Raw genomic sequence first — 25,954 nt, 5'->3', positions numbered from 1 at the left:
GCCGAAAACATGTCCGCCTAGAGAACCGCAATGGCGGAGACATAGCTCACCGAGCTGTCCGCTACATCCACCGCGTCCGAGCTGCGCTCATATCTCAGGAAATGGAACTGGCCCTGTTTACCCACGGGTCGGTCTATAGTGACAAGCTCCAGTGCAGCCATAATCACCCCGATAGGATGGCGACCGCAGACGGTATTCCCTGTACGGTCGATGGTGTCCAGGAAGCTCTTTGCAGACCCAGTGGTGATCGCAGCCATGGTAGCGATATCAAAGGCCGAGATACTCTCGTGGATAGCGGGTTCTTCACTCGAGATGCGATCTCGTCGCTGCAAGGCGTGTCCCGCCAAGACCATGTCAATACTCTCCAGAACATCATCTGCATCCATACCGGGCTGTGGTAGGGCGTCACTTGACAGCGGAAGACGTGGACCCGGCTTGGGAGCTTGCGGGACGTAGTATGTATAGCGGAAGCGGAGACCCCAATGGCAGAAATCAGAACTGATCACGAAGGCATTGGATGGGTCGGCCAGATATGGAGCCAGAAGGGCACCGAAAGCTTGTTCTGTTCCGGCAGAGGTACTGCCGACCATGATGGGGACTAGTGGCGGGTACTGTGATGCTGGGGTATTGGGATACTGCAGCTGGAGGAGGCGGTGGATATAAGGCAGGTGCATCTCAATACTATGTTCCTCTTCGTCAACCGACTTGGTCATCGTCGTAAAGCGGACCGTGGACCCATTTGGTCTGGTGGCCGGTGTCTTCAGGAGCCTGGAAATCAGTTCTGTATCTAGTGGGAGGGGTTCATCCGAGAGCGGGGTGTGGTAGGAGGTGACCTGAGGGAGGGCCAACGTTGAAAGCGAATAGTGATGTGAGGGACCCAGAACGAAGATTCGCTTCCTGGATTCGGAGGTTAGACAGATGGCTGTGAAGTGGGAACTCACGAGGGAGCCTCACGCCTTGGACAGATCGAGAGCCTTATAAGCGTAGGCCGCGCATGGCCCCGAATAGGCATAACCCGCATGTCTGTCCGGTCAGGGTGTCTGTACTCAGCCCAGATCACTGCAGAAATGACAGGCAACAGAACGAACATACGGCGCGATGATCACTCGAGCTCCGGAGACAGGAACTGACCCGACATTGTCCATGGTCTCCGGTACCTGCCCCAACCAGTCGTCCAGCTGGCGAGTCAGCGTGCGAGTACTGTCTGAGTACCATGAGCCTGCATGGAGAGCTTCTCTGGAAGGCATGGTGATGATTAAACGAAGTGTAGGGCTTGCAGTGCGGGCGAGCACGAAGGTTCAGTTGGGGTGAGCATGAGGAGAAGCGGGGGGAACACCGTCATGGTGGAGTAAGCTGCGGGATACCGATCGCTCTAGCCCATGGCATACCGAGGAAGCGCCAACGCTCTATTTGTACTTCGAGATGGTTTGGATTGTGGAACTAGGCCTACCACGAATCGTTAGATGGGCTATCGATCGGACTTGACCGTGGATTGTCTTTCAAATGACCTGACAATCTGACGTCTACAGATAGAAGCTAGTGGGTGATAATGTGAATTACTATGCCCTAGCATCTGTTCAATATTCCCGAGCATCATAGTGGGAGTCGATCTATCTTGAATAGCGTTACGGTGCTATTGGTCTTGTTGCTCTCTGACCGACTAATATTGCCTAGGTAATCTGGAGTGGACTGAGCCTGATGTCGTGACTAACTCACAAAAAGAAGGAGGTAGTACGCCCCAGATGTGGCCTACTAAAGTGATTCTCAAGACTAACGCGAAATCTCATCGTCTGACTTGCTTGATGGTACTAGTATCTTCGTTCGATCGTTTGGCTCCTGTTGACCTGTGCAATATTACTGCATCCGGCCTAGCGTGTTCTGGTTCCAACGCGCCTCTCGTAATCCGCGGACGCGCCTGGCCAATGGCATTCTGCCCCAGCCATCTCTCCTCCAGGTGCAACTCTACACCTCTTCCCACTGGTGACCTGGGATCCTAATGCGCAATTGTCCTCTGGGATTTCTCTGTGAACGATCTACTTCCCAGTACTCTCGCCACAGCTATGTCACTCAAGCGGAAGGCTTCTTTCCCTGCTCTGCCGTCTAGCCTATTGGCACCCACACCTAGCGAATGGGGTATGACCGGCGATTCCAAGCACCTCCACAGCCGGACACGAAAGCGCTTCAGAGATGGCCGCCCAAGTGACGAGGTGGTTTATGGTGAGTGCGATGAATTGGTGCCCTTTTGGTCGCATTCGAACGCGGACAATGTTTGGATGTTGCAGGTACATCTAAACAAGTACTGACCCGATTCAGAGAAAACGCTTCGCTGGATCTTCTCTGCTCAGCAGCAGCAGCAGGACTCTGCTCCATTGGAGCAGAGTGATGAAGCAATGGACGCAGAGCCCACAATCCCCTCGCCCGAGACCGTTGACCCGCGACAGCAAACACTCCTGCGATTCTTCCAGCCTAGAGTCCAGACATCCTCCCCGTTTCGACCCTCGCGCGAGGCATTGGCGCCGCGAGCCAACGAGACTGCTCTAAGTCAGGACGAGATCATTCGGCGCCAAGCTTTCAAACAAATGAATCCCACCGGCAGCTCGAGCGGGAGTGAGACCACCAGTCTTGGATTCAACCAAATGGATACCGATGTGGATATGGATATGGATACAGATCAAAGCAGTGAAGGTTCGAACCCAGCTTCCAAGATTGGGGTCATGGGGTGGATGTGATTCCCGTTTCTGGAACCACCAAATAGGCGCAGGCCGCTTTATATGGAGAGGCCGCTGCTTTATTTTCATGATGCCTCTCGACTGATCCTGGCAAAGGACTAAGGTTATTATTTCGAAGCTGGTCTTCGGACAGGGCCTGGCGTTTTGTGATATTAGTGTTGTTAAACTCGGGTTATTCGGAAAGGCGACTTAGGCGTAATGTTTTAGATGAACATAATTATTATTCAGACCTTCACAGTGATTTTCGATCGCTCGGTCTCTGGGCCGTCTGGGCTATGCTTGCAAACTCTCTGAGCAAGCTTTTTTATTGCTCTTTGTGTTCTCTTTTCCAGCATCAAGGATTCCCATAAAGCTTCCCGGTAGATGATGATCCATAGAAAAATAGACTGCGAACCTTCAAAGGATGGCGTGTTGTTCACCTAACGAAGCGGTTGGGCACGTGCCATACTTAGGTAGTTCGATGGGTTTACGGTGTCGAGGATGAAACATGTTTAGATTAGTTGAGCTCGCGATGTTTGATATCTAATTAAATATTTCTTCACTGTCTTGTTTTTGTTTCTTTGATTTTGATCCAAAGTCCATTGCGCTCCTTTCAATCTTCACAATGGCGGTTGGTCCCACTGTAGTGGCCTCAGGCATTGAATGCAGACATCCACCTTCCGACGCGCTGCTGGATGATGTTTTTCCTTCTGACACATCAAATCTCAATTGAGCACAAGCTCACAGTTTGCTGCAATATTTACACGAATACAAATTCTTTGCAACCGCAAATCCTACTGAGCCTGAGATCTCGATTCCACACTCCCTACCTCGAGGTTGATTGCCATCAAACCCGGCCTCTCACCCCACCCAACATCAACACCTTATCGACGACGCAACACTCCAACGTCAAGGATGGATAGCGAAGAGGGCCTCCGATATTTGGATGGGCTTCTTGGTCGTACACTTCGTGTCCACACTACCGACACCCGCATGTTCGTGGGTACTTTCAAGTGCACCGATGCGGTAAGCAGTTTCCGGGATTGATGCTGGTGATACTGTCGAGCCCAATGTGGAATGGATGATGCCTATAGTCATGAGCTGTGCTGACCAGGATTGGTTTTGACAGGAGCGAAATATCATCCTTGCTAGCTCCCTCGAGTACCGTTTGCCAACCCCTTCCGCCGTCCAAGCAGCCGCCAAGGAGGCCGAGGCTTGGGACAAGACACCCGAGACCAAGAACACCTCCGTGAAGGTCAATATGACCAGTCGTCTTATTGGGCTCATCGTCATTCCAGGCCGCCATATTACGAAGATTGAACTGGAATAGACCCAGAACGGTCTTATCACGAGACGTCCTAGGCCTCTCAATCTTCCAATGAGAGCGGGCCTCCAATACGATCACTTTGACAAAACGCAGAGGAGAGGGAACCAGGCATCAAGCTGAACCTCCATCTGGCCTGGAATCTCGCCCTATCATCCAGCATACAACCCTGGTCCATGCTTTTCCGTCAGCATGAGGAGTACATAAGGCTACCAATTGGTAGGCAAATATCCTATCCGGTGCTATTCAATGAACGTGGCATGGGAGACACAGCAGCTGCACTGCAGGAGTACGTGGGCTTGGCCGGCAGGTCCCGCTGTCGAGAAATGGCTCCTTTAGGAATTCTTTGGCACGGATTGTTGAGGTACAACACCGTGGGTGGAGGGGGAAAAGGCGGTGTCTCCGCCACGGATATGCCTTGGCACGCATTGTGCAGTGGCTTTCGTGCAGCACCAAGACTATCTGTTGACTATCTGCTGACTATCTGCGGCTCCTCCCTGGCCAATCTGCGACCAGACAAGAGAGATCGGATGTCTTTGCTGTCTTTCAATGCGCCCAGCCAGGACGAGTTCGCGCAGGAAATTAAAACGACACTAGGCTTGCAGGGCATGATCCAACAACATCCATTTGGTTCCAGAGATGGTGGCGTCTGGAGAGTGGCGGGAAACTTCAGCCTTCCTCCCCGCCGGTTGTGATAGGAGCCCAGGTGGGGTCTAACTTCCTGATGTCTTTCTTGCAACTGGTCGGGTGCGCTCGGAAAAAGACACTAGACGCCGCCTAGCCCTGCACCTCCAACCGCACAGTCCTTCTTTTTCCAGATTGCTGGGCCAAATTCAAATCTTGGATGTGTCGATGGATCATGAGTTGTGTTTGCCGCTTATCGGAAGGAAGACACAGCGGTGGAGGTGTCTACGATCACCCTCCCCCCACCAGCTAGAAAACGCAGAGACAACCATCCATGAATAGATAGACATAAATAGCCGCTTTTCTCCAACCTGGCCCTCTCCCGAAGAACAAGAGTGATGAACGCATCACCGTAGAAGACTATAAATACACCAGGCCCAGACTGTGAGCGGCCCGGGGATGATCCGGCTTAGCTAACCCGCATTCCCCGAAGTCGAGCTGTGGCCAGAACCGGACGAAGAGGGCAAGTACTGCGGTGGTACCTGCCCACGTTCTGGCGGTGGCGGAGTACTTTCGCCTACCTTCTTGTCATTTGACATCAACAGCCTTTCCCCTCTTCTCCTGCTCTCATTCTTTCTCATTGTGTATCGGCTTCTCTAAGGTGAGTGGTTTCACATTCAAGCTGTTCCCTTCCTCTCACTCCCCACTGCAGTCGATGGGTGGAATAAATACCTCGTTCCAACTGCCCGTCCATAATGACGCATTCCTCTACCCGCCTACACCCCAAATCCACCACAACCAGACCCAAACTTCCCCAGCAATTTCTCCCTTGCGTTCATCGCCCACCTCCACATACCTACCCGCCGTGAGCTTCCGTGAAGTTCACTTTGTTGTCCACATCGCCTGTGTCCGGCCGAAAAAACTAATCCTGCCGGTGCAGGAGGCAGCTTCTTGTCTGTGCAGCCCGGAGCTCCGCCTCTCACCTCCCACTTCCAGCCTTTCCTGCGAACGCCGCCGAAACCTCCCCTTCTCCCGTAGCTCACCCTCGACTAGCCCTGCCACTTACCAGTACCCATCCAACAGCGACCGGTCGCTTAATCACGGTGCCTCTCTCGGGATCGAATCACCCTCGCCAGCCTCGCCTCCCCCAGCCTCCCGCACGCCAAACATCCCCGGTGTCGAGCTCCTGCTGAAATCGCCTCGGAAACCGTTGCAGGGTGTCGGTCAGCTTTAATATACTGTCGGAGGGAGATATTCTCCAGGTACTGAAAAGCCAAGACATTCCAACACCCAGGGGGCCTTTTCTCGGCGTAGCAGCTTGAACATCCACTGTTCGTGCGATTAACCGCAGCCTAAGCTTGGCAGACATCCAGGCCTTGCAGTGATGGGTCAGTCGCATTCCAAGGGCAACGCCAGCTCGGCCGACTCGTTGCAGTCGTACCCGTCGATTTCGAAATCCGATACCAAAGAATCCCTCCGCTCGTTCCGCGGCTCCATTCGTTCAAAAATTCCCGGTGCACGCAGCACCGACAGCCCGCGCGCATCCACCACCGCCCTCTCCCAGACCGACAGTCAGATTGACCGATCCGATGCAGGCTCTGTTAAATCAGCCAGCAGTCGCCCCGGCTCCAACGCTGGCCTTTCGGCCCAAACCCCAGGCTCTGAAGGCCCGTCCCGGACGGGGTCCCCCGAGCCCCCGCCATCCCCATCGCTGTCGACCAGCCTGAAGCGAGGACATAAGGATGTGAATGTGATGCAGCAAAGTGGTGAGGTCGATCATGTTTCGGAGGGACCTCCCACCGGCGTTCCTGCAGCGGGGACGCCTCAAGTTGCAGGCGAGTCTATTCTCATCAAGCGAGAGAACCAGCTGAATCCCATTCTGGACTTCATTCTCAATGCTCCAATCGAAACCTCTGGGTCTCCGGGCATGGGCATGGGAGCCTTGAAGTCCATTGATTTGGATGATATGATCTCGCGGCTTTTGGATGCGGGTTATTCGACCAAGGTCACCAAGACTGTTTGTCTGAAAAACGCGGAGATTACCGCCATTTGCACTGCGGCTCGGGAACTATTTCTTTCTCAGCCTGCTCTGTTGGAGCTCTCCGCCCCGGTCAAAATCGTTGGCGATGTCCACGGCCAATATACCGATTTGATCCGTCTTTTCGAGATGTGTGGCTTCCCGCCGGCATCGAACTACCTCTTCTTGGGTGACTATGTCGATCGAGGAAAACAAAGCCTGGAGACAATCCTTCTGCTTCTTTGTTATAAACTCAAATACCCGGAGAACTTTTTCCTGCTTCGTGGCAATCACGAGTGTGCCAACGTGACGCGGGTGTATGGGTTCTATGACGAGTGTAAGCGTCGTTGCAATATCAAGGTTTGGAAGACTTTTGTCGACACATTCAACTGCCTCCCAATTGCTTCGATTGTCGCAGGCAAGATCTTCTGCGTTCACGGTGGGCTGTCTCCTAGCCTGTCGCATATGGATGATATAAGAGGCATTGCCCGCCCGACTGATGTCCCTGATTATGGATTGCTGAACGACCTTCTGTGGAGTGACCCGGCCGATATGGAGGAAGACTGGGAACCCAACGAGCGTGGTGTCAGTTATTGTTTTGGCAAGAAAGTCATCATGAACTTTTTGCAGCGCCATGACTTCGACTTAGTGTGTCGCGCGCACATGGTGGTCGAGGATGGGTATGAATTCTACCAGGACCGGATCCTGGTGACCGTCTTCTCAGCCCCCAATGTAAGTTTCACTTTTTCTTTTTTTTGCCAGCTAAGTTGTTCTCCTGCAAAGCAGTCTTGGCTGATGATCCCTCTAGTATTGCGGTGAGTTCGATAACTGGGGCGCTATCATGTCCGTCTCAGGCGAGCTCCTGTGTAGCTTCGAACTGTTGAAGCCCCTCGACTCGACTGCGTTGAAGAATCATATCAAGAAGGGCCGTAACAAGCGGAATAGCATGCTGAGTAGTCCTGTAAGTTGGCCCCTTGCTTTAATCATCAGGCGCCAAGTGATCGCCCCCGTCGTACAGCGCGGTGGCGAGACCTTCCATCGCGCATATGCATCTCTGTGCTTTTTCTGTTGCTGACCAAGTCACTGCGCAGCCTGCTTTGCCCTCTGCTCAAAGTTACTAAACCTGGTAACCATGGAAACATCGGTCTTGATCACGGCATTTGCAAACCGTCGCAATTGTCACAGTTGCGGCTGCAGTAGCCGACAGAAACTGACTACGAACATCTCCCCGCCAGCCGTGTGGTAGCCCTTTCCATAGTGAAGTATGGCTGCAGCTGCAGGCTACATCCCTCCTCTGGACCCCGATGCTCCCACTTTGAGTCCGGGTCGTCCTCCCGGAGGAACACTCCCAGGAGCCTGCGGACCCCAGGCTCCATTCTGATCCACCCTTCAGGGGGAAGGAAATCATGTCCGGTATAAGCGCGACTACATACCGTGATAACCCGAGGCGCCAGCACATCCGCGTGCGGTCACGGGAGATCCCGTGCTTCACACGCTGGCTTTACCTTTTGTGCCTGAGGTCCCCAGAGTCAGTCGCACCTCACCGTCGCTGCTGGCAGTTCTAGTGCGCTTCATCCCCTGATCCTCTTCGCCAATGTATCTACTCTCTTCTCAATGGTGTTTAGGGGAATCCTTTCTGCCTTAGTTCAGTCTAGTCATCACCCTGGGACGATAATTTGCATCAATTTTCTTGATTTAGGGTAACTCACCCATGCTCTGATAGGATCTCGGCCTGACTCTGGCATCACCTAAACTAATCTTGTAACGTAGTATATGTAAATATCAGCTCCGACGAGATATATGCAAGTAAATATGACCTATCGCTGCCCAAGTAAATGCCGATTCGCCTCCCAGAATCGTTGACAGCCCGCATGTCCCCAATGCTCTGTCCACCACTCCCCAAAACTGTCCTGCACATCCACCTCATCAATCCTGAGCACACGTTCGTCTCGCTTCAGCGCACACAACGCGCACGCATGTGACGCCTTTAACGCCCCCTGGTCAGCCCTCGCCGTGACAACCTTAAGTGCTCCAGCATCGGGGACAGCAGGAATTGACCGCTGGCCTGCAGCCTGAATCACAGTGTTAAACAAAGCCGCACGCTCCCGCCACAGCGTGAGCACGTCAACGGCATCCTGTTCCTCTTTCACGTCTTCGTGCTTGTTGACCGCGCTGAGCTTCATCCCGCCGACCTTGCCAGTTGCAGGACCGATACGCATACTTTGACTGAGGATTGTGTCGCGCTTCCAGCGCAAGGTGCGGCCAGCAATGATGCGGGCTGCTGTTTCTAAAGTGTTGTTTATACGGAGGGCGGTTGTTTCTCGTGCCGATGCCGCGGTGTCGCGTGCTTTGACTTTTGTGGCTTCCTGCTGGAGGTTGTTGAATATGTCGATGAGGAGTTCGAGGAGTACGGATGGTGGGGGGATGTTGGTTGGCCGCACGACCTTGGATGCTGGTGCTGGTGTCCCTGAAGTGAAGCTGCGGGGTGCCGGGTTTGGAGTTGCTTTTGAGGGTTTCGAGGCCGGCTTTGGCTCGGCGGGGGATGGCGCTGACGGCGCCCTTGGTCCGTCGGTGAAGTCGCCCCAGTCATCGAAGGCATCATCGTCCCAGGTTGGCTGGGCCGGCGTTGGTTTGGGCGCAAATTGGTTAGGCTTTGGAGGCGACTTGGTTGGCGGAGGCTGTACGGAAGGTCCGTCTGCGAATTCACCCCAGTCTCCGAATGAATCATCTTCCCATACTGATGCGGGCGGAGGCTTGCCCTCTTGTGGGTGCTGATTGCTCTTGAGAGCGCTATTGGGAAGTTCCTTTGTAGATGAGACTGAGTCCTCTACTGATAGAGAATCTAGTAAGTCGACTGTTGCAGAGATTTGTGTATTCTGATAAGGCTGGAATCTGGGTGTTGGGGCTTTGGCTGCCTGAACCGCAGGTGTCAAGTGGGCTGGCTGGCTGGGTTGGCTAGGAGCTTCCGGGCCCTCGAATTCACCCCATTCATCTTCTGTTTCACTTGCTGGCGTGTCGACAGCGGCATCAAACAGTACATCACTGTCATGAGGTCGAGGGAGATCGAATACATCGAAGCGAGGAGGCTGCTGAGATGCCGGGGTGGTATGTTGACTTTGTGGTGCTATTAGATTAAAGCTCTTAGGCTTGTCCTGAAAGGCCGCTGCGGTGCTATCAAAAAATTCATCATCGGTTGGCTCCAGGTCATCAATCAATGAATGTGCTTGTGGCCTCGTGGGTTGTGACTGGGCAGGTCCAGAACCCTGGCCGAACTCTGCTAGTAAGTCCGCGGACATTGGTGTCGAGTATCATGAGATGGACGATCGCATGAGAACAGGCGGTCTAGAGGAGAATCAAAAGATCCACCTCGGCCTGGCAGGTCCCTCGCAAATCGGAGTCGGGAATGTCGTAATGTTGCAGACGAGTGGTGGGAGCGCGATAAGACTGGAGGTCCGCGGGATTACATTATCGCTCCCCCTCACATCCACTCAAGCTTCCCTCCGCCACTCCACAACAACAATCGCATGAGATGAGAACCATTGAGGAGACCAGGTAATTTCCCAGAGCGTGCGCCACGTACAACCTCCCGACTGACCCCCCTACAGAAAAAGATGGGAGATTTTGTTCCTCGACAATGACACGACCTCCGATCTGCAGTCCGCACTGCGTGGGGAGCAGGGAGGAAAGCTGTGCAATGATGGGCTGAGGTCGATATGCTGGAGGGTTTGTGGGAATGAGACCTTTCTACCTGAAACTAGATACTGATTATACCTGCAGGTGTCCCTGCTCTTCGAGGGTCTTGATCGCGACCAATGGTCACAGAAAATCGCCGAGTCGCGGGATGCATATGGTGCCCTTCGCGCCCATTTCTTGAAATACATTGAACACCCAGATGATTTGGAGTCGACAGTTGATCCGCTGGCGGATGATGAAGAGGTATACAGAGACGCTGGTTCCGTGATATTGATGCTGACCTGGCTACTGATTAGTCTCCCTGGCAAACACTTCGAAACGACGAACAGCTGCGTGCTGAAATCTCGCAAGATGTGGACCGATGTCTGCAGGAAAACTTCTTTTTCCAGGAACCGGCGACGAAGCTGAAGTTGATAGACGTCTTGTTTGTTTACTCGAAGCTTAATCCAGATGTTGGCTACAGACAAGGCATGCACGAGCTGCTAGCGCCTATCCTTTGGGTGGTTGATCGAGACTCTGTCCAACGCCCCTCAAAGAACTCATTGGAGAATAAAGATGACAGCCTGATGCTGCGCCTTCTTGATCATAAATTCGTGGAACATGACTCGTTTACCCTTTTCTTGAGTGTCATGCAGACGGCTCGGGTATATTATGAACATGGCGAGACAAAATCGGCGAATGGCCAGATTGAAGTCATACCGATTGTCAATAGGTGCCAATATCTTCACCAGGAAGCACTGATGATCATTGATCATGAGTTGGCAGAACATCTGCAAGCAGTGGACGTACTCCCGCAAATATTTTTGACGTGAGGATCCGGTAACCCGACATCATGAGCACCGCTAATTGACAGACAGTCGGTGGTTGCGCCTGCTCTTTGGGCGGGAATTTCCGTTTGATGATGTGCTCATGATGTGGGATGTACTATTCGCTCATGGGCTACGTTCCGACCTGGTGGATTTTACTTGTATTGCAATGCTGCTTCGGATTCGCTGGCAATGTTGGTGGTCCCACACACTTACTCTGTCTTCCGGCTACGCTAATCGTACTCTACGTAGTGCTCAAAGCGGATTACTCGAACGCATTATCAATGCTGCTGCGTTACCAATCACCACAGCCACATCCGCCCCAGACTTTCGTGCATGATGCCTTATACTTAGAGCAGAACCCGACTGCAGAACGAGGCAGTGTCCTCATCTCAAGGTACTCTGGAAGACAACCGGAGTCCTCGAAGCGCCACAGCCAATCCGGTCTGCGGCCCCCCAGACGAGCCTATCTTTGGGAAGACTTCAGGAATCGCAGTGGGATTAGCCCACCATCACGAACACCAGCTAGGAGCAGTCCCAAGAGCCTGGAGGCACTTTTTCAAGATGTGTCACAAGGTATTCAACGCCGCACAGAATCTTGGGGCGTAGCTAAAGCTGTTCGTGGAGCTGTAACTGAAGCGAGAAGAAACATGCAAACGATGCATTATGAGCCAGGCGCTCGTACTGCAGGTTCAATTCCCAGGCCGTCTACGATGGTATCACACGCCGTACCGAAGTCGTCGACGGTCACTGAGATGGGCCTGGAGAAAAAGATTAGCCGCCTGGAAGAAAGGAACAAGGCGCTCTCCACAGCCCTAGGCGAGGCATTGGATGACGTTCGCTCGCAATTGGCCGTTCCAAAAGATTTTGATCTGAGCTCCAACGACGCTGTGAAGCAGGCGTTGACCCGAGTCGAGTGGGTGCAAGGATGTCTCGCAGACCCATCGCGCCCAGTAGCCCCTGTCCCGCCTATTATTCCCGAAGTAGATAGCGAGCCAGCTCCATCAGCGCCACTACCACAGGGATCAGATGCAGAGAACAGAGCCAAAAATGTGGCGCAGAAAGATCAACAAGCCAAGCTGCATCTTAACGCGGATGCCCCCGGACCGAGCGTCCAGAGTGGGACCTCCAGACCTGTCAGCATCGCCACATCGCCAACGCTAGACACCGACGGCCAGGCCGACAGTGGGCGGGAGGTGCCTCGGTCGACTGTGCGGCCATCCCTATCGGATGCAGGGTTCTCATGGATGCTGGAAGGCAGCCGCAACGTCTCCAGCTTTGTTAGTTCGGCATCGGTACCACCCGAACAAACCCGACATCAGGACCAGACTCGAAGTAAAGGCAACCCATTGTTCGGAAATGGCGGGGTCGAGCAACTCAAATCCGACGGCGACCATGACGAACTGGCGCTTCGCAGCCTCCGTGGCACTCGAGGGCCGCTGTAAGGGACCAGGGGACGGTTATGATTAATTCCGGTATAGATTGCACATGCAGGCGGAGGAGTTCATCGATTCCGCCAGATCCATTATACAGTCCTCACATACACTGGGCCTGTCATTCGCTGGGTGACCAGCATGAGAGCGGCGGGGGGTGCCACGCATTGGTTTTCGGATCGGCCGGGCGAACTAACGGGATACCACATTGCATAGAACCCACTGATGGATTCGACGACCCGAAGGGATAGATCTGCCAAGTTGGTGCAATTGGGAAGGTGGAAGGTGGGATGTGTTCCAAGCCCTTAGTGGAAGCTCGGAGGGCGTTAGTCCCTTGGGGCATCTCCTCTCAAGTAGGGTATGATTGACATTTGCGGTCCCTACTCCCTGCACCGTTGGCACTCGAAGCGTGTGGACAGCTGAAAGAGGGGGACAAATGATGGCTCAGCCAGAGCAGAGAATATAGACATCCCACATGGTCGCAGTCCCGTGCCGATCAGTCGATCCAGAAATTCCTTTCCCCTTCCACGCTTATATACTCCCGTAAGAACAGTTCCCACTGCGGCACTCCAATTGTATTACATCACCCGCGCTCTGCTCTTCCCCCCCCCTTTGGCTCTTCTTTTCCTCCCCACCGCGAAGCACCCCCGCTGTCTTTTTTCTTCCCCCCCCCCCCCCCCCTACAATCACCTGCACACACGCGTGCCCTCGCGCCACATATGCCGGGCGCTCCTCGAGGCAGCTGTCCTCTCCTCCCGCTGCCCGCTGCCCGCTGACACGACCGAATGACCACCGCATTTCGTTCATTTCATGTCTTCGCCTCGTTCTTAAGCCTCATTCCTTTCGTCTCCCACTTGGATTGGGACCAGACAGAACTCCCTCCTCCTCAAAAGAATGGGGTCAGCATATAATCCTGATGGTGAGTCTACTCGCTGCCCCCGTCGCAGGTCTGTTGTTTCACATGCCACGGGCTGTTCCCTTTGTGTTGGGGTGGATGGAGCAAGGGAGCGCTGCAAGATTCACTGCCGATTTGCGGCACCCAAAAGAGAGAAGGGAAAGCGAGCAAAAAGAAGAAATCAGAAAAAGGAAAAAAGGCCCTCGAAGACACTGGGCGAAGCGATTCCTTCACGGAAGCTAAAAGGGGGGTCTTTCTTGCATGCCCTCCGCCGGGAATGCATCTGACCGCGGAGATCGATCCCCTGTCCCCGTTCGGCATCACTTGAGTGAATCACATTGCGCTAGGGATCCCGTGGAATGGAATCTTCAACAGACGCCGATTGAGTGGATAAATAGTGGCAGGCCGCTGATCATCCGTTGCAGGCGAACCGAGTCCTCTGTCGTCTCCGTTGGCTCCCCTCTCCGAGTCGCCCGAATCGGAATCGGGTTTTCAGAAACTTTCCTTACAGACAGATCAACCTTTGAGGAGCTCCGCGGATAGTATCTCGTCAGGATATGACCCTCTTCCAAGGTCTGCACACAACCCCGCTCACATCCGAGCAGAAACGAGAGAGACTGACGTATTCACCGCATTTCCAGCAGATCCCCGTTGTTCGAGAGCGAGCATGGACTCGGTCCATCTGGGCTGGATCGTATACGCCAGAATCAACCTTCGCGGGTTCTGACTCTTCCGAACCTGTCAACCTCGTCCCTCGCGCCGATGGCTGCCACCTCACGCCCTTCGCCGTCGCCCCGCTCAAGTTCGTCGTCGCGCGCCCCTGCCGGCTTCAGATCGATGAGCCAGAGCTTTGGAGACCTGGAGGACCTGCATCGATTTCCATTGGAATCATTACATTCATTTTCCTTCGCCCAACAATCAGAGGAATTATTGCACAGCCGGCAGACCATTCTCAAACGGTCGATTGATTTCATGCGCGACCGCATGGGATGGGCCGCCACTAACCCCGGGATCGCCAGCGCTCAGGCGAACGTGAGTGGAGATACGGATATCCAAAGTATGATGGATCTGTTGACCCGGTCTCACGTTCTTGACGAAGAGAGTGTGAGCCAGACACGAGGACCGATGACCGGACCCGCGGATGTCAATGGTGACAACATCTTCGAGAGGGCCTTCTTGGATCACGGGTCATCTCCAGTCAGTACCCGGGACGGACTCCAGGAACCTTCGTCCAGCTCCCAGGCAACCTCTGAAAGCTCGCAGCTGTTGAGTCCCCCTCCCAGTGATCGTATCCCACAATCCAGGAAGGACTTCATTTCCGCAGCGTCGTCCAGGCGTGTAAGCTTAAAACGTACATACACGGACCTCAACTCTGCCTCCCTCAAAAGCAAGCTGATGGAGACTCTAGCGCAACCATATTCATCTGCGGATCCTTTCGCATCCCTGGCCTCCTCAACAACAACTGGATTGGGTTTACCAAATCCTGCCTTGCACACCCACAGCAGCAAATGGACTCCCGTCTCCCAAGCCGTGTTCCGGACTGAAGCCCAGGCACCATGGACTATCATTGCCGCCAATGATCTCTCTTGTCTTGTATTCGGGGTGACTCAATCTGAGGTTCGCCGCCTCAGTATCCTAGAGGTCGTACAGAAGGAGCACAGGCAGTGGCTCGAGGCCAAGCTTCGGGATCCCAGCACTGATGCCACAGCCCGCACGCCACTTCAGCCGGAAAGGCCTAACATTCGTGCAGTAAACCCGAAGTTCCGCGGTCTGGGAAACGGAGTGACTGCGCAGCTGCTGAGTAAACCGTCCTCGCGCGAGAAGAGAGCTCAGACCGACGACGGGTATGGCTCCAGCACCAGGAATGCACGCAGTGCTAACCATCCAGCCAACAAATCACGAGGCGTTCTACTGTGCGGTGACGTTGTTCCAATCCAAAAGCGCAATGGTGCAAAAGGCTCCGCCAGTGTATGGGTCATGGAGAAACGAGGCGGTCTGATCTGGGTATTGGAGGAAATCACAGAAAACATCGCCTCAGTCCGCTGCGATGATTCTTGGAACGTTGTGGAGGTTCAAGGAGACATCGAAAAGATCTGGGGCCCTTCTGTAGTACAGAAGGGTCAATCGATCACAGAACTCCTACCGCGCCTACCATCGGAGTCGCTAGAACTCTCGCCTGGGGAGGGACTCGCGAAAATTGTGACTTTGAAGCATTTCGCCGCCCGCACCGCCGCCGGCGTGTGCATTCCGGTGGCTGTAGGCAGGGCGGAAGGAAAGGATACCTTACAAGTATCAAGCTTCCCGCACGTCGCGGGAATGATGGTCCTCTCATCCTCGACTTTAAATGTGATCAGCTCAAACTCTGTGTTTTCGTCCGCTCTTTTTGGCCAGGAGCGCCCAGAGGGGCGTCATATCACCGAACTAGTGCCTGGGTTTGACGAGATTCTGGATGTGTTAACCGAGGAGGACAATGTGCCATTAGTGGATGGTATCGTGATCCCTGAGCATAGCTTCCGCCGGGCGCGAACCCTATCCATTCTTCGTGACGGGAAGGCCAACGCAGCATCTGTTTTCACCGAACCCAGTGGCTTACTGGCCAAACATCGGGACGGTTCCACCATCGTCGTGGATGTCCAATTGCGGGTGGTTAAGAGCGGCACTTTCTTCTCCAAGGAGCAGGCGGAGAAGCTGGAAGAGCATTCGAGCGACTCGGAAGGGAGCGATGATACGATTGCGGTAACAGAGCTGGTTTATGCTTTGTGGGTTACTTATTCAAGACAGATCCATGCTGCTGGACCCGCGACCAACATCTCATCGTCCTCGCTCCCGAGTTCCAAACCCACTTCTCCCAGGACTACCCCTGCATCGGATCAAACGTCCGCAGAAACCTCCAGCACCGAAATCGCCGATTCCAGCAAATCTTCCGTGGAGATCCGGGCTCCGAGCTCCACGCTTAGCCAGCAGCTCAGCGAAGCTGCTTCCGAGCCTCTCACAGATCGGCCCGTCCAGCCGGTCCCGGAGGTGACGCCGAGCAATGGCAAGAAAGATATTCAGCAGAAACGGACCATCAATGACTACGTGATCTTGGAGGAGATGGGACAAGGTGCCTACGGGCAAGTGAAACTGGCCCGTCTGAAGAAGCAGCCTGCGAAGAAGATGGTGTTGAAGTACGTTACCAAAAAGCGCATCCTGGTGGATACTTGGACTCGTGATCGACGTCTGGGGACGGTGCCTCTAGAGATCCACGTTCTGGACTTTCTCCGCCGGGACGGATTCAAGCATGCGAACATTGTGGAGATGGAAGGTTTCTTCGAGGATGATGTCAATTATTATATCGAGATGATTCCGCACGGCTTGCCAGGGATGGATCTGTTCGACTACATTGAACTCAAGGCCAACATGGACGAATCTGAGTGCCGCAACATTTTCGAGCAGGTAGTCAGCGCCATTCATCACCTACACACCAAAGCCCTGGTCGTGCATCGCGACATTAAGGATGAGAATGTCGTTCTAGATGGAGAAGGGCGGATTAAGTTGATCGACTTTGGGAGTGCGGCTTATATCAAGAACGGGCCGTTTGATGTCTTTGTGGGCACGATTGGTAAGGACTCTGCCTGCTCTTTGAACCCCCCCCCTTCTTTTGCCTTTTCCTTTCTTCTTTCTGGGAAATATCTAACGAAACCTTCTAGACTACGCCGCCCCTGAGGTTCTGCAAGGAAAATCATACCGGGGCAAAGAGCAGGACATTTGGGCACTGGGTATCCTTCTCTACACCATCGTCTACAAGGAGAATCCGTTCTACAATGTCGATGAGATCCTTGACCATCCGCTCCGCATCCCTTTTCTCCCCTTCTCGGAAGCTTGCATCGATTTAATCCGCAAGATGCTGGACCGCGACGTTGATAACCGGCTCACCATCACGGAGGTGCTTGAGCACCCGTGGATGGCTGAGAACTAAAACCCCACCACGACCCCCTTTTTTTTATGACCGGACACAAAAAAAGAACACGATACCCCACGACGTTTTGTTTTGCTTGATGGATGCGGACTTGGAAAAATCTTGGGTATCTCTTTCTTGTCGTTTTCCTCTTTTATTCAGGTCCGGGGGGTTCGGGGAGGTAGGGCAATGGTCATTTTGCACAAAAGCACCACCTTCATCTGCACATGCCCATGACATGCCTAGACATGACATTTTGCATGCTCTTTGGAGACATCTCATGCATGAATCACGTTTTTTTTTTATTTTCCTCCCCTCCCCCATCCATCAATGTACCTAGAGAATTCGAAACCATCAGCATGGCAGCCGAAATCTATATACCTCTGTGGAATGGCGGATTTCCCGGCATTGTGGGGGATTGGCACTACTGAGCGACTGGGCTCGTTCTAAGTGGATAAGATTCTCAGCGTCGGAGACTAGAGACTAGCGCAACGTGTTCCACTGTGATGTAGGTAGTTGCTCCTTAGCCCGGTTCAGTTGTACCTCGCACCTATCATTAGGCCGGACGCAAGGACGCACCCACAGCCACGATTTGCCTCCGACGCAATACCCATATCCTGCGCACCATGGGTGCCATGCCCTGTCAAGCGAGGCGTGGGGCGGACATTTCCAGGCACGTTCGGGGGATTCGGGTCGTCCCCCCACGTCTCTGTGCAGGTAGATGTCCGAAGAGACGAGGGACTACTCATGAGGCGTCGTCAGCCGAGTCGCGTGGGTCACACCGTCTGTGCCACGTTACGACGAAGTCAGTACTAAGTGCAGCGGTCCCAGATGACTTATCGATGATCGCGAGTGGTCGTGGTGGGGGGAGAATTTGGGTGATAAGAGATAAGTCCGGGGGATGGCGACTGGGTACTTGCGGTGTACTTATCGCTGCCTGGTATGCACGCCATGGATGCAAGTCGACTGGATGTATCGCATTCCTCTCGCATTCCGTGAATGGCGTGCGTCTGCCCACTTTCTTTATCGCACTCTCCCCTCTTCTCATGATCTTTCTTTTATGCTTTTTTGGCCTTCTTCATCTCTGGTCCTGTCTGCAAGCTCTCCCTTGCCTACTTCTGCTCTGGACGACTCGCTACAGCGGCACGCCAGTCAGCTTCCAGACTCCGTGGTCGAGGTCAGCCAGTGCCACGGTTGTCTCGCCGTGGGCCCCCGAATATTCCCAGAATCCCCGACTCTCAAACCTGCAAACGTCCCCACCGGCCGTTCAACCTTTCTTTCTCTTCCGCCTCGCCCGGCTTTCTCACACTTGAAACATCTCTCGAGTGCTGGCAATCACTATGGTCAACTAAACAGTGGTGCATTGTCGCGCCTGTGCCCTACCTTTTCTTTTCTCTCGGTATTCCCACATTCCTCCCGGCTATACTTCTCTATCTACGAGTTCAAGAGTACTAGTAAATCCTCCCCGCTCTCGCCCACTATGGCCACACCGGTCTCCGACGAGCCCGTTCCCTCGCCGGAGATTTCGCCGGCGAGTCCGGCATCATCAACAGGGCAAATACCCCTCGAACAGCCCCCGAAACTCAAGGGTCGTCAGAAGCTGCTGCAGAGTCTCCAGCGCATGTCGTCCAGCCCAACTTTGACCCGCCGCGGCCGATCTGCATCCTCAACCGGCTATCGTCGGGATCACAAGGCCTCGTTATCGTGCGTCTCATTATCATCTGCCGCATACTCGCCCTGTCTGGGCAACGGGAGCTCGTCGCAGCTCTATGGAGGCCTCAATCCCCGACCGGCGACACCGGGCTGCTCGGGCTCCCCGGATGAGTCCCAGCGCGTTAACCCCCGGATCCGCCTGGTGGGAACTGACACTCCCAGCGGTGCCCAGCCGCGGACTGTACCTTTGCCATTTGATTTAAGACCGATGTCTCGTGGCTCGCCCCGCAATATTGCACTTGAGGGAGAGGCCGTGGAAGCCAAGCTTGTCTTGCCCGCATCGCGACCGGCTCGGTCGTTCGATTTCTGGGGCGACATGCCTCGGGAGTTGAAAACGGAGGTCTTTCGGTACTTGACACCACAAGAGATCGTCCGCTGCTCGGCTGTATCGAAAGCGTGGAATGAGATGTGCTACGACGGGCAGTTGTGGTCCAATGTCGACACCACGGAGTATTATCAGAAGATTCCAAGCGATGTCCTGGTCAAACTCATTACCTCTGGTGGTCCTTTCGTGCGCGACCTAAACTTGCGAGGGTGCATTCAACTCCGAGATAAATGGACTTCTGATGGAGAACGCATCACCGACTTGTGTCGGAATGTGGTTAACTTTTCACTGGAAGGGTGTCGCATCGACCGGACTTCCATCCACTATTTCCTGCTGCGCAATCCGCGCCTGGAGTACATCAACGTTTCGGGTTTGGCTAGCGTGACGAACTCAGCCATGAAGATCATCGCCCAGTCCTGTCCTCAGCTTGAAGCACTGAATGTGTCTTGGTGCAGCCATGCTACCACAAAGGGTCTTCTCCGGGTGGTTCAGTCTTGTCAACGACTGAAGGATCTTCGAGCCAGTGAAATTCGAGGCTTTGACGACGAGGAATTCGCTCGGACTCTTTTTGAACGCAACACGTTAGAACGATTGATCATGAGTCGCACCGATTTGACAAATCAAGCTCTGAAGGTTCTGATGCACGGCGTCAACCCGACTATCGATGTTCTCACTGATCGACCCATCGTGCCGCCTCGGCGGTTGAAACACATTGACGTACACCATTGCTCTGAATTAACCGACGACGGGCTGAAAAGTCTCGCCCACAATGTTCCAGATCTAGAAGGTCTGCAGGTCTCGCACTGCTCTGAGCTCACCGATGACTCGATCAGTGACGTGGTGCGAACCACCCCTCATCTATCCCATCTGGAACTGGAGGATCTGGAACATTTGACAAACAGTGTCCTGGTCGACCTTGCAAAGTCGCCATGCGCCCAGCGCCTCGAGCACTTAAACATCAGCTACTGCGAGAGCTTAGGCGATACAGGAATGCTGCAAGTGATGAAGAGCTGCCCGAAGCTCAGGTCTGTCGAGATGGACAACACTCGAGTCTCAGACTTGACTCTCATGGAAGCAAGCTTCCGTGTCCGTCGACGTGGCTACGGCGAGGAGGTCCCCAAAGTCGGACTGCGTTTAGTCGTCTTCGACTGCGCCAATGTCACCTGGGCCGGGGTGAAAGAAGTTCTATCTAGCAATGCATACATTCCCCGCAGCCGTAAAGGGGGTGCAGCAGTTGTCACGGTGACTCAAACGTCAGGCGCTGGCTCGTCCCCAATGACCACGACTTTTGTCACTCCGACGTCGACCCCGTCACCACCACCATTACTCACATACCCGAATGAAATCATCCAACTTAAGTGCTTCTATGGGTGGCAGATGACAGTCGATGAGCACACTAAGCGTGTTCTACGTGGTGATCTATCTGCTGCCAGTCGTCTAGATCGCAAATGGGCTGACTACATGATGGCCACAGAAGAAGCTGGCGCGGCTGGTGCAGGAGCCCGGCGGAGACGGCGCCGAGCGCGTGAAGCAGAGCGACTGTACAACGCCGACGAAGATGAGGACGAAGAGTATGGCGTTGGTGGGATGTCTGCCCTGGGTGGTCGGCGCCGACGAGCTCAAAGCGGCGGTTGCGCTCTGATGTGAGGCCTGCTCTTGCCAAAGCACCCTCAGAGCTGGAAAGTTATCTGCTCCCTTCTTGATCAGTGTTCCCCATACACTTTTTATTCGCTTCGCTTTCAGTGACATGCGGGCTCTTCAACACGGAGACTCGATCTCTTAACGTCACTCAAACTTTTGATTCTACTAGCGCCGGATCGCTAGCTCTACAGCGTTATTGGATTTTAACATGCTACGAGAAACGCACGACATGATATGTTTTGTCTCCCATGAGACTCGTCACGACCATCGGACGATGATGGTATCTGCAATAGAACCGATATTCAACCATTCAACCATCTTCCTTATTTTCTCCACAATCTCCGGTTAGCAACCGACATTCTTTTGTGAGGATTTGCTATGTTTTTGCTCGAGAATGATCCTATTGCCGGCGTCAGGATTAAGACCAGACCGACCTGCATTTCTATGGGCCTATCTCTTCTCATTTTCTTTGTCGCCCCTAAGGCTGTTCTATGCCGAGAGTACTTTCCCACTTTAGCATTTGTAGAATGGTGGATATTGGAGTTTGAATTTGGCTTTCCAGGCCTTGCTTCCCTTTAATTGCAGTACGTCCTAGCTATCTCGGCTCCAGTCGGCTCCAATCAACAACCGCCTTTTCGGCTGTTCGCTTATCTGTGTTGGCCCTATGCATACCTTCCTCTCATTCCCTTCGTTCCCTTTTTTCTTTTCTTTTCTTTTTTTCTTTTTTCTTTTTCTTTTTTCCTTCTTAATTTCTCTCTGGTGTTCGTGCATATTCGGCTTGTCTCAATCTCAGCATGTAATTTTCTCCTGCGACAAAGATCCATTCTCACTGCATGTACACCCACTAGCTTTGAATCCGGCAGACTCAATCGTCAGTCATTGCCTACTTTGGTTCTTCGGTATCCGAATCCTGGCTGGCATCATCAGCCACGGAATTCTTCGCCACTGCCGACTGGATATCCATGATGGGTTCGGAAACTTCCTTCAGAAGCCCATTGGCGTCCACATCCATTTTGTCTTTGCTGGTGACTCCAGTGACTTCGACAGCCTTCTTGGAGAGTTCCATGGTGTCTCCCTCACCTGCGGACATGACTGCGTCTTCATAGGATTCCTCCGAGATTTCATCTGCATCCATATCTGTTGAAGACTCATAAATGACTTTGGTGACTCTTTTGTCAATAGTTGCTTCGACTTTATGCAGCAAGGTATCTTTATCACATAATTAGTTCCATCTTTCTTTACTTGGATACATAGTGTGATTGAGTTCTTACCACGCTTCATCGCAGTTTCAACGCAGCTGCCACCATTGGCGTGGGCATTTGGGGTAGCACCGTTCTTCTTCACAGGCTCCAGCTTGCTAGCAGAGCCTCGAACGGCTCTCTTCGTAGCTTTGGGACGAGGGGCTTCAACAGTCTCATTGCCATCCTCATCGGTGTCTTCATTTTCCCCATTCTCATCGGCGGCTTCGGCTTCACTTTCGTCTTCGTCCATGGCCTCCGGATCGCCCTCAATCTCTTCACCCCGGCCTTCATCCTCGTCCTCATCCATGCCCTCAGAATTGTCGTCATCGTTGACACTTTCTCCTTCGTCATCGTCCCAAAATGCCCGAGGCCGCTGCTCATTGGCATAACTCTTCTTGACAGCAGCATCCCAGTCAAAGTCTTTGATCCCATTGTCCGTGAAAAACGACCGTCCCATCAGCGACGCTTTTGTGCCATTAGCAGAATTCGGTCCACAACGGATATGGTAGCCCTGAATCTGATAGAGAGCCGTAACCTCGAAACCCCCAGCCGAAGACCTAGCCACAACGGAGCCCTGGTGGTGGAGCGCCGAGACAACGTCCCGCGCATCGGGATGCTTCTCCCACCGCTTCTCGACGTCCTTTGTGCTGACGGGCTGGTGCACATGGAGCTGGCGGTCCACGGAGCGAGCTAGCGCCACAGCCGAGCCAGGCGCCACGACCGGGCCAACCGTCCAGATCGGATACGACTTCGTCAAGCCGAAGCTCTTCGTGTGGAGCATCCACCCAATCCACGATGCATGTTCTCGGCCGCAGAGGATGTAGTAGCCCTTGTAGACGGGGAAGAAGGGCAGGCCGTGCGCCCAGACAATGGGTCCCACGCCGGAAGGGACGCGTTCGGGGCGGATGTCGCCGCGTGTGAGGAAGTCGTACGGGTAGTTCTCGGCACGTTCGGTGGCCTTGAGGAACTTGGTTGCGAGGTAGACGAGTTCGTCGCTTAGACGGGTGTTGGGTGGCGGGAAGACTAGCTTGCCGTCTTGCATGGTCACAGTGGTGACAAGCTTCAGGGACGCGGCTTGGGTTTCGTCTGTCGGGGTGTTGCCGGGGCCATCGTCTTCGTGCCAGATCTCATCCGGCGTCATGTTCTCGTGGTCTGTCAGGAGGGCGATGCATGCTTCTCTGTGTTTCTTCAACTCGAACTTGTAGCTTTGAATGCTGGTTTTGGGGCAGGCCATTTGGCCAGTTTTGGCGGGGTGGGGCATGGTGCTGGATTGTATTGGTGTAGCTGTCACGAAGTGATATTGTGGCTGTTAAATGTGATTCTAGGCGTCAAGAAGATGATCGTGTGCTGCTGTCCACGAGAGGAAACGAGATAATGAAGGAATATGGACTCGTAGAAATGGTATTTTATCAGTCAAAGCGGTGTCTGGAGCTCGATCTCCGTGATGGATATGCCGTTATTGCAGAATGTGATAGATGAGGACTTTGACGATGAAGATGGAATGGTTGTTGGGAGAAGATATCGTTTGATATGGTGGGAAAAGCAGGAATATGGAATGAGTGAGGAGATCGTGATGCGGGATATGGAGGGATGATGAGAGCCCAAACTGCACGCAGCAGGGAAGTTGACGTTGAAGCGGGCGAGACAAGAATGTTCTAGGTAGAAAAGATGTCAGGACGAAGAAGGGAGGGAGACAGTCAGTTCTGTCATGGGGAGATGAGCAGATGCAGAGTTAAAGATGACAAGAAGTTAGCAGATGGCAACAGGCGCAGAGTGACAAGTAGGATGCCTGAAGAGGTACCTTGGTAGAGGATAATTGAAGGAAATGCAAAATACTTGGTTATTTAATGTGCGTGCACCGAGGTAGGCAGGTAGTGTGGCATGGGATGAACTCGAAGGAGATTGAACGGTTGGATAGGTGTAATTGACAGAGTGTGAAGATGATATTGAAAGACTGCTGGTCTCCAAAACAGAACTGCACATTACCTATCTCCCTCGATTTTTGTCTATGACCAGTCAACGTGTCCTAAAGTGCGCTCAATGGGCTACTGGCTGTCAGCCTGAAGAGCTAATATGTCAGTTGGTCAGACAAAGCCATGCGCTATGGAGATGTACAAGAGTACATCATAGCTGGTGTCATTGCCGAGGATAGGCTGAGCTCTGTTAGCCAGAAGTCCATAGAATGTTCTTCGAAATGATGAGAGACTGTCCAAAAACGAGTTCCGTTTCATGCAATAGTGCTATATTGGATATCAAGTTGAAGATGTGAATGATGAGGACACCGCACACCGGTTTTGCCCGCTCGTGGACATGCTCACTCATCGAAAAAGCCCCCATCACTGTCATTCGCATCCGGCGCAGCCGGAATGTCCTGGAGCCTGTCTCGCTCTTTGCCATAGTCTCTCCGGGCCTGCTTCTCCCGCTTGGCGTTGCTCTTGCTATCCCTCGAGGTATGTTTCTCCTTCTTGGGGAAATGCGTGGGCTCTTTGTTCTCTTCCTTGGGCTTCTTCGCATCTGTCTTAGCAGAGGGCTTCTCACTGGACGCCAATAATTGCTTTCCATCAGCTCCAATCTTGAGCTTGCCTTCGCGCAGAAGGTCGAGATTGCCCTCTTCCATACATTTCTCCACGACGGACCAAAGGGCAGGTTTTGGCTCGTCCGCTTGTTTCATTTTCTCCTTAGATTCCGGCTCCGATTCCGACTCTGCACCGGCGTTGTCTGACGCTTTTCCTTTGGACTTCGGGTAGAGCGAAAGGTATTTCTCGGTAAGAGGGTAGTAAATTGTATAGTTGAGGTTGACGCGGGCAGCATGAATCTTGCGCTTGAGATGGGATTTCTGTTTGGAATCAAGGTCCTTTTCCTTCTCGTAGCGGAGGAGTCGGTTCAATTGCTTCGTCGCAGTCTTGCGATCTGTCCGACAAAAATGACATGGTCAGCAACACAGCTCAGAAATAAGTATAACTTTCATTCATATACCTAAGAACCGAACAAAGTGATACTTCTTGATCATTTGCGACCGCTCTCGTCGCGCGGTCTCCTCCACGAGGTCCTGTTCATACCCTGCAAGGGCACGCTCCTGGAGAATTCGAGCATCTGCTGGTAGGCTTGTCTTGTTGAGAAGGCGTTTGACATCCCGGATGCGCTTCTTCAGTTCATTTACCGATGGATAATCTTTCTCGTTTCGCACAGATTTTCCCCGTGGATTGCGTGGGACATCGTTGCCATCGCTCCCATAGTCTTCAAGTTGAAAATCTTCGTCGGAGCTGTTTGCCACTGGCCGCAGCTGCTTTTTCCGAGGAGCAACCTCCTCCGAGCCTTCGCGGCCCTTGCGTTTCGAGGAGTCACTCCGGGCATGTCGAGCATTGGAGGACATGGTTGATTCGCGACAGATCGATCTGCGCTGTTTGCGAAGAAAAAAAGATTATGTCGGGGCATCATCGGCCCGTCCCCAGATCAGCACAGCCAATGAGCGCCCACCCGATCACGTCGATAGCATCACTGCGTTCCCCTCGTTTTGCCCGCACCATTTTCTTGTGCGTGGCCCATTGGCTTACTGACGCGAGGCTGCGGCCTCTGACAACTCCTCGATTGCCGACT

At 53.4% G+C, this 25,954-nt stretch overlaps 11 protein-coding genes across 11 annotated transcripts; 7 read left to right on the top strand and 4 right to left on the bottom strand.

Annotated features, from left to right (window-relative positions):
• Positions 1 to 17: 17 nt before the first annotated feature.
• N7459_008796 (protein MEMO1) lies at positions 18 to 1,247 on the bottom strand (the record flags this gene model as incomplete). Its single annotated transcript, XM_056947964.1, has 3 exons — positions 18 to 897; positions 955 to 1,023; positions 1,093 to 1,247. The coding sequence occupies 3 exons, from the start codon at positions 1,245 to 1,247 to the stop codon at positions 18 to 20; spliced, it is 1,104 nt and encodes a 367-aa protein (XP_056797474.1).
• An 813-nt stretch (positions 1,248 to 2,060) lies between these two features.
• On the top strand, positions 2,061 to 2,729 carry N7459_008795 (uncharacterized protein; the record flags this gene model as incomplete). Its single annotated transcript, XM_056947963.1, has 2 exons — positions 2,061 to 2,217; positions 2,314 to 2,729. The coding sequence occupies 2 exons, from the start codon at positions 2,061 to 2,063 to the stop codon at positions 2,727 to 2,729; spliced, it is 573 nt and encodes a 190-aa protein (XP_056797473.1).
• Positions 2,730 to 3,623: 894 nt separating this feature from the next.
• On the top strand, positions 3,624 to 4,038 carry N7459_008794 (LSM domain-containing protein; the record flags this gene model as incomplete). The annotated part of the gene is made up of 2 exons (XM_056947962.1): positions 3,624 to 3,734; positions 3,838 to 4,038. 2 exons carry the CDS (start codon positions 3,624 to 3,626, stop codon positions 4,036 to 4,038), a joined length of 312 nt encoding a protein of 103 aa, XP_056797472.1.
• Positions 4,039 to 5,371: 1,333 nt separating this feature from the next.
• On the top strand, positions 5,372 to 5,890 carry N7459_008793 (uncharacterized protein; the record flags this gene model as incomplete). Its single annotated transcript, XM_056947961.1, has 1 exon — positions 5,372 to 5,890. One exon carries the CDS (start codon positions 5,372 to 5,374, stop codon positions 5,888 to 5,890), a length of 519 nt encoding a protein of 172 aa, XP_056797471.1.
• A 150-nt stretch (positions 5,891 to 6,040) lies between these two features.
• Positions 6,041 to 8,393, top strand: phzA (putative serine/threonine protein phosphatase; the record flags this gene model as incomplete). Its single annotated transcript, XM_056947960.1, has 3 exons — positions 6,041 to 7,405; positions 7,482 to 7,634; positions 8,373 to 8,393. 3 exons carry the CDS (start codon positions 6,041 to 6,043, stop codon positions 8,391 to 8,393), a joined length of 1,539 nt encoding a protein of 512 aa, XP_056797470.1.
• Positions 8,394 to 8,490: 97 nt separating this feature from the next.
• On the bottom strand, positions 8,491 to 9,969 carry N7459_008791 (uncharacterized protein; the record flags this gene model as incomplete). Its single annotated transcript, XM_056947959.1, has 1 exon — positions 8,491 to 9,969. One exon carries the CDS (start codon positions 9,967 to 9,969, stop codon positions 8,491 to 8,493), a length of 1,479 nt encoding a protein of 492 aa, XP_056797469.1.
• Positions 9,970 to 10,202: 233 nt separating this feature from the next.
• On the top strand, positions 10,203 to 12,617 carry N7459_008790 (GTPase-activating protein GYP6; the record flags this gene model as incomplete). Its single annotated transcript, XM_056947958.1, has 6 exons — positions 10,203 to 10,225; positions 10,279 to 10,396; positions 10,451 to 10,609; positions 10,663 to 11,174; positions 11,224 to 11,366; positions 11,425 to 12,617. 6 exons carry the CDS (start codon positions 10,203 to 10,205, stop codon positions 12,615 to 12,617), a joined length of 2,148 nt encoding a protein of 715 aa, XP_056797468.1.
• Positions 12,618 to 13,927: 1,310 nt separating this feature from the next.
• N7459_008789 (uncharacterized protein) lies at positions 13,928 to 17,458 on the top strand (the record flags this gene model as incomplete). Its single annotated transcript, XM_056947957.1, has 4 exons — positions 13,928 to 14,073; positions 14,145 to 16,821; positions 16,936 to 17,101; positions 17,190 to 17,458. Coding segments are annotated over 4 exons (3,258 nt in total), but the record flags the coding sequence as incomplete, so codon positions are not given.
• Positions 17,459 to 18,917: 1,459 nt separating this feature from the next.
• On the top strand, positions 18,918 to 21,122 carry N7459_008788 (F-box domain protein; the record flags this gene model as incomplete). Its single annotated transcript, XM_056947956.1, has 1 exon — positions 18,918 to 21,122. The coding sequence occupies one exon, from the start codon at positions 18,918 to 18,920 to the stop codon at positions 21,120 to 21,122; it is 2,205 nt and encodes a 734-aa protein (XP_056797466.1).
• An 877-nt stretch (positions 21,123 to 21,999) lies between these two features.
• Positions 22,000 to 23,618, bottom strand: N7459_008787 (uncharacterized protein; the record flags this gene model as incomplete). Its single annotated transcript, XM_056947955.1, has 2 exons — positions 22,000 to 22,325; positions 22,388 to 23,618. 2 exons carry the CDS (start codon positions 23,616 to 23,618, stop codon positions 22,000 to 22,002), a joined length of 1,557 nt encoding a protein of 518 aa, XP_056797465.1.
• Positions 23,619 to 24,671: 1,053 nt separating this feature from the next.
• N7459_008786 (Efg1 domain-containing protein) lies at positions 24,672 to 25,730 on the bottom strand (the record flags this gene model as incomplete). Its single annotated transcript, XM_056947954.1, has 2 exons — positions 24,672 to 25,267; positions 25,334 to 25,730. 2 exons carry the CDS (start codon positions 25,728 to 25,730, stop codon positions 24,672 to 24,674), a joined length of 993 nt encoding a protein of 330 aa, XP_056797464.1.
• Positions 25,731 to 25,954: the final 224 nt, after the last annotated feature.

This window comes from Penicillium hispanicum (assembly GCF_028827665.1).
Source record: "Penicillium hispanicum strain IBT 35686 chromosome Unknown utg000007l_segment0_segment0, whole genome shotgun sequence".
In the NCBI taxonomy this organism is placed as follows: Eukaryota; Fungi; Ascomycota; class Eurotiomycetes; order Eurotiales; family Aspergillaceae; genus Penicillium; species Penicillium hispanicum.
Note: the sequence above shows the minus strand (reverse complement) of the source record. Positions and strands in the feature narration are given on the sequence as shown.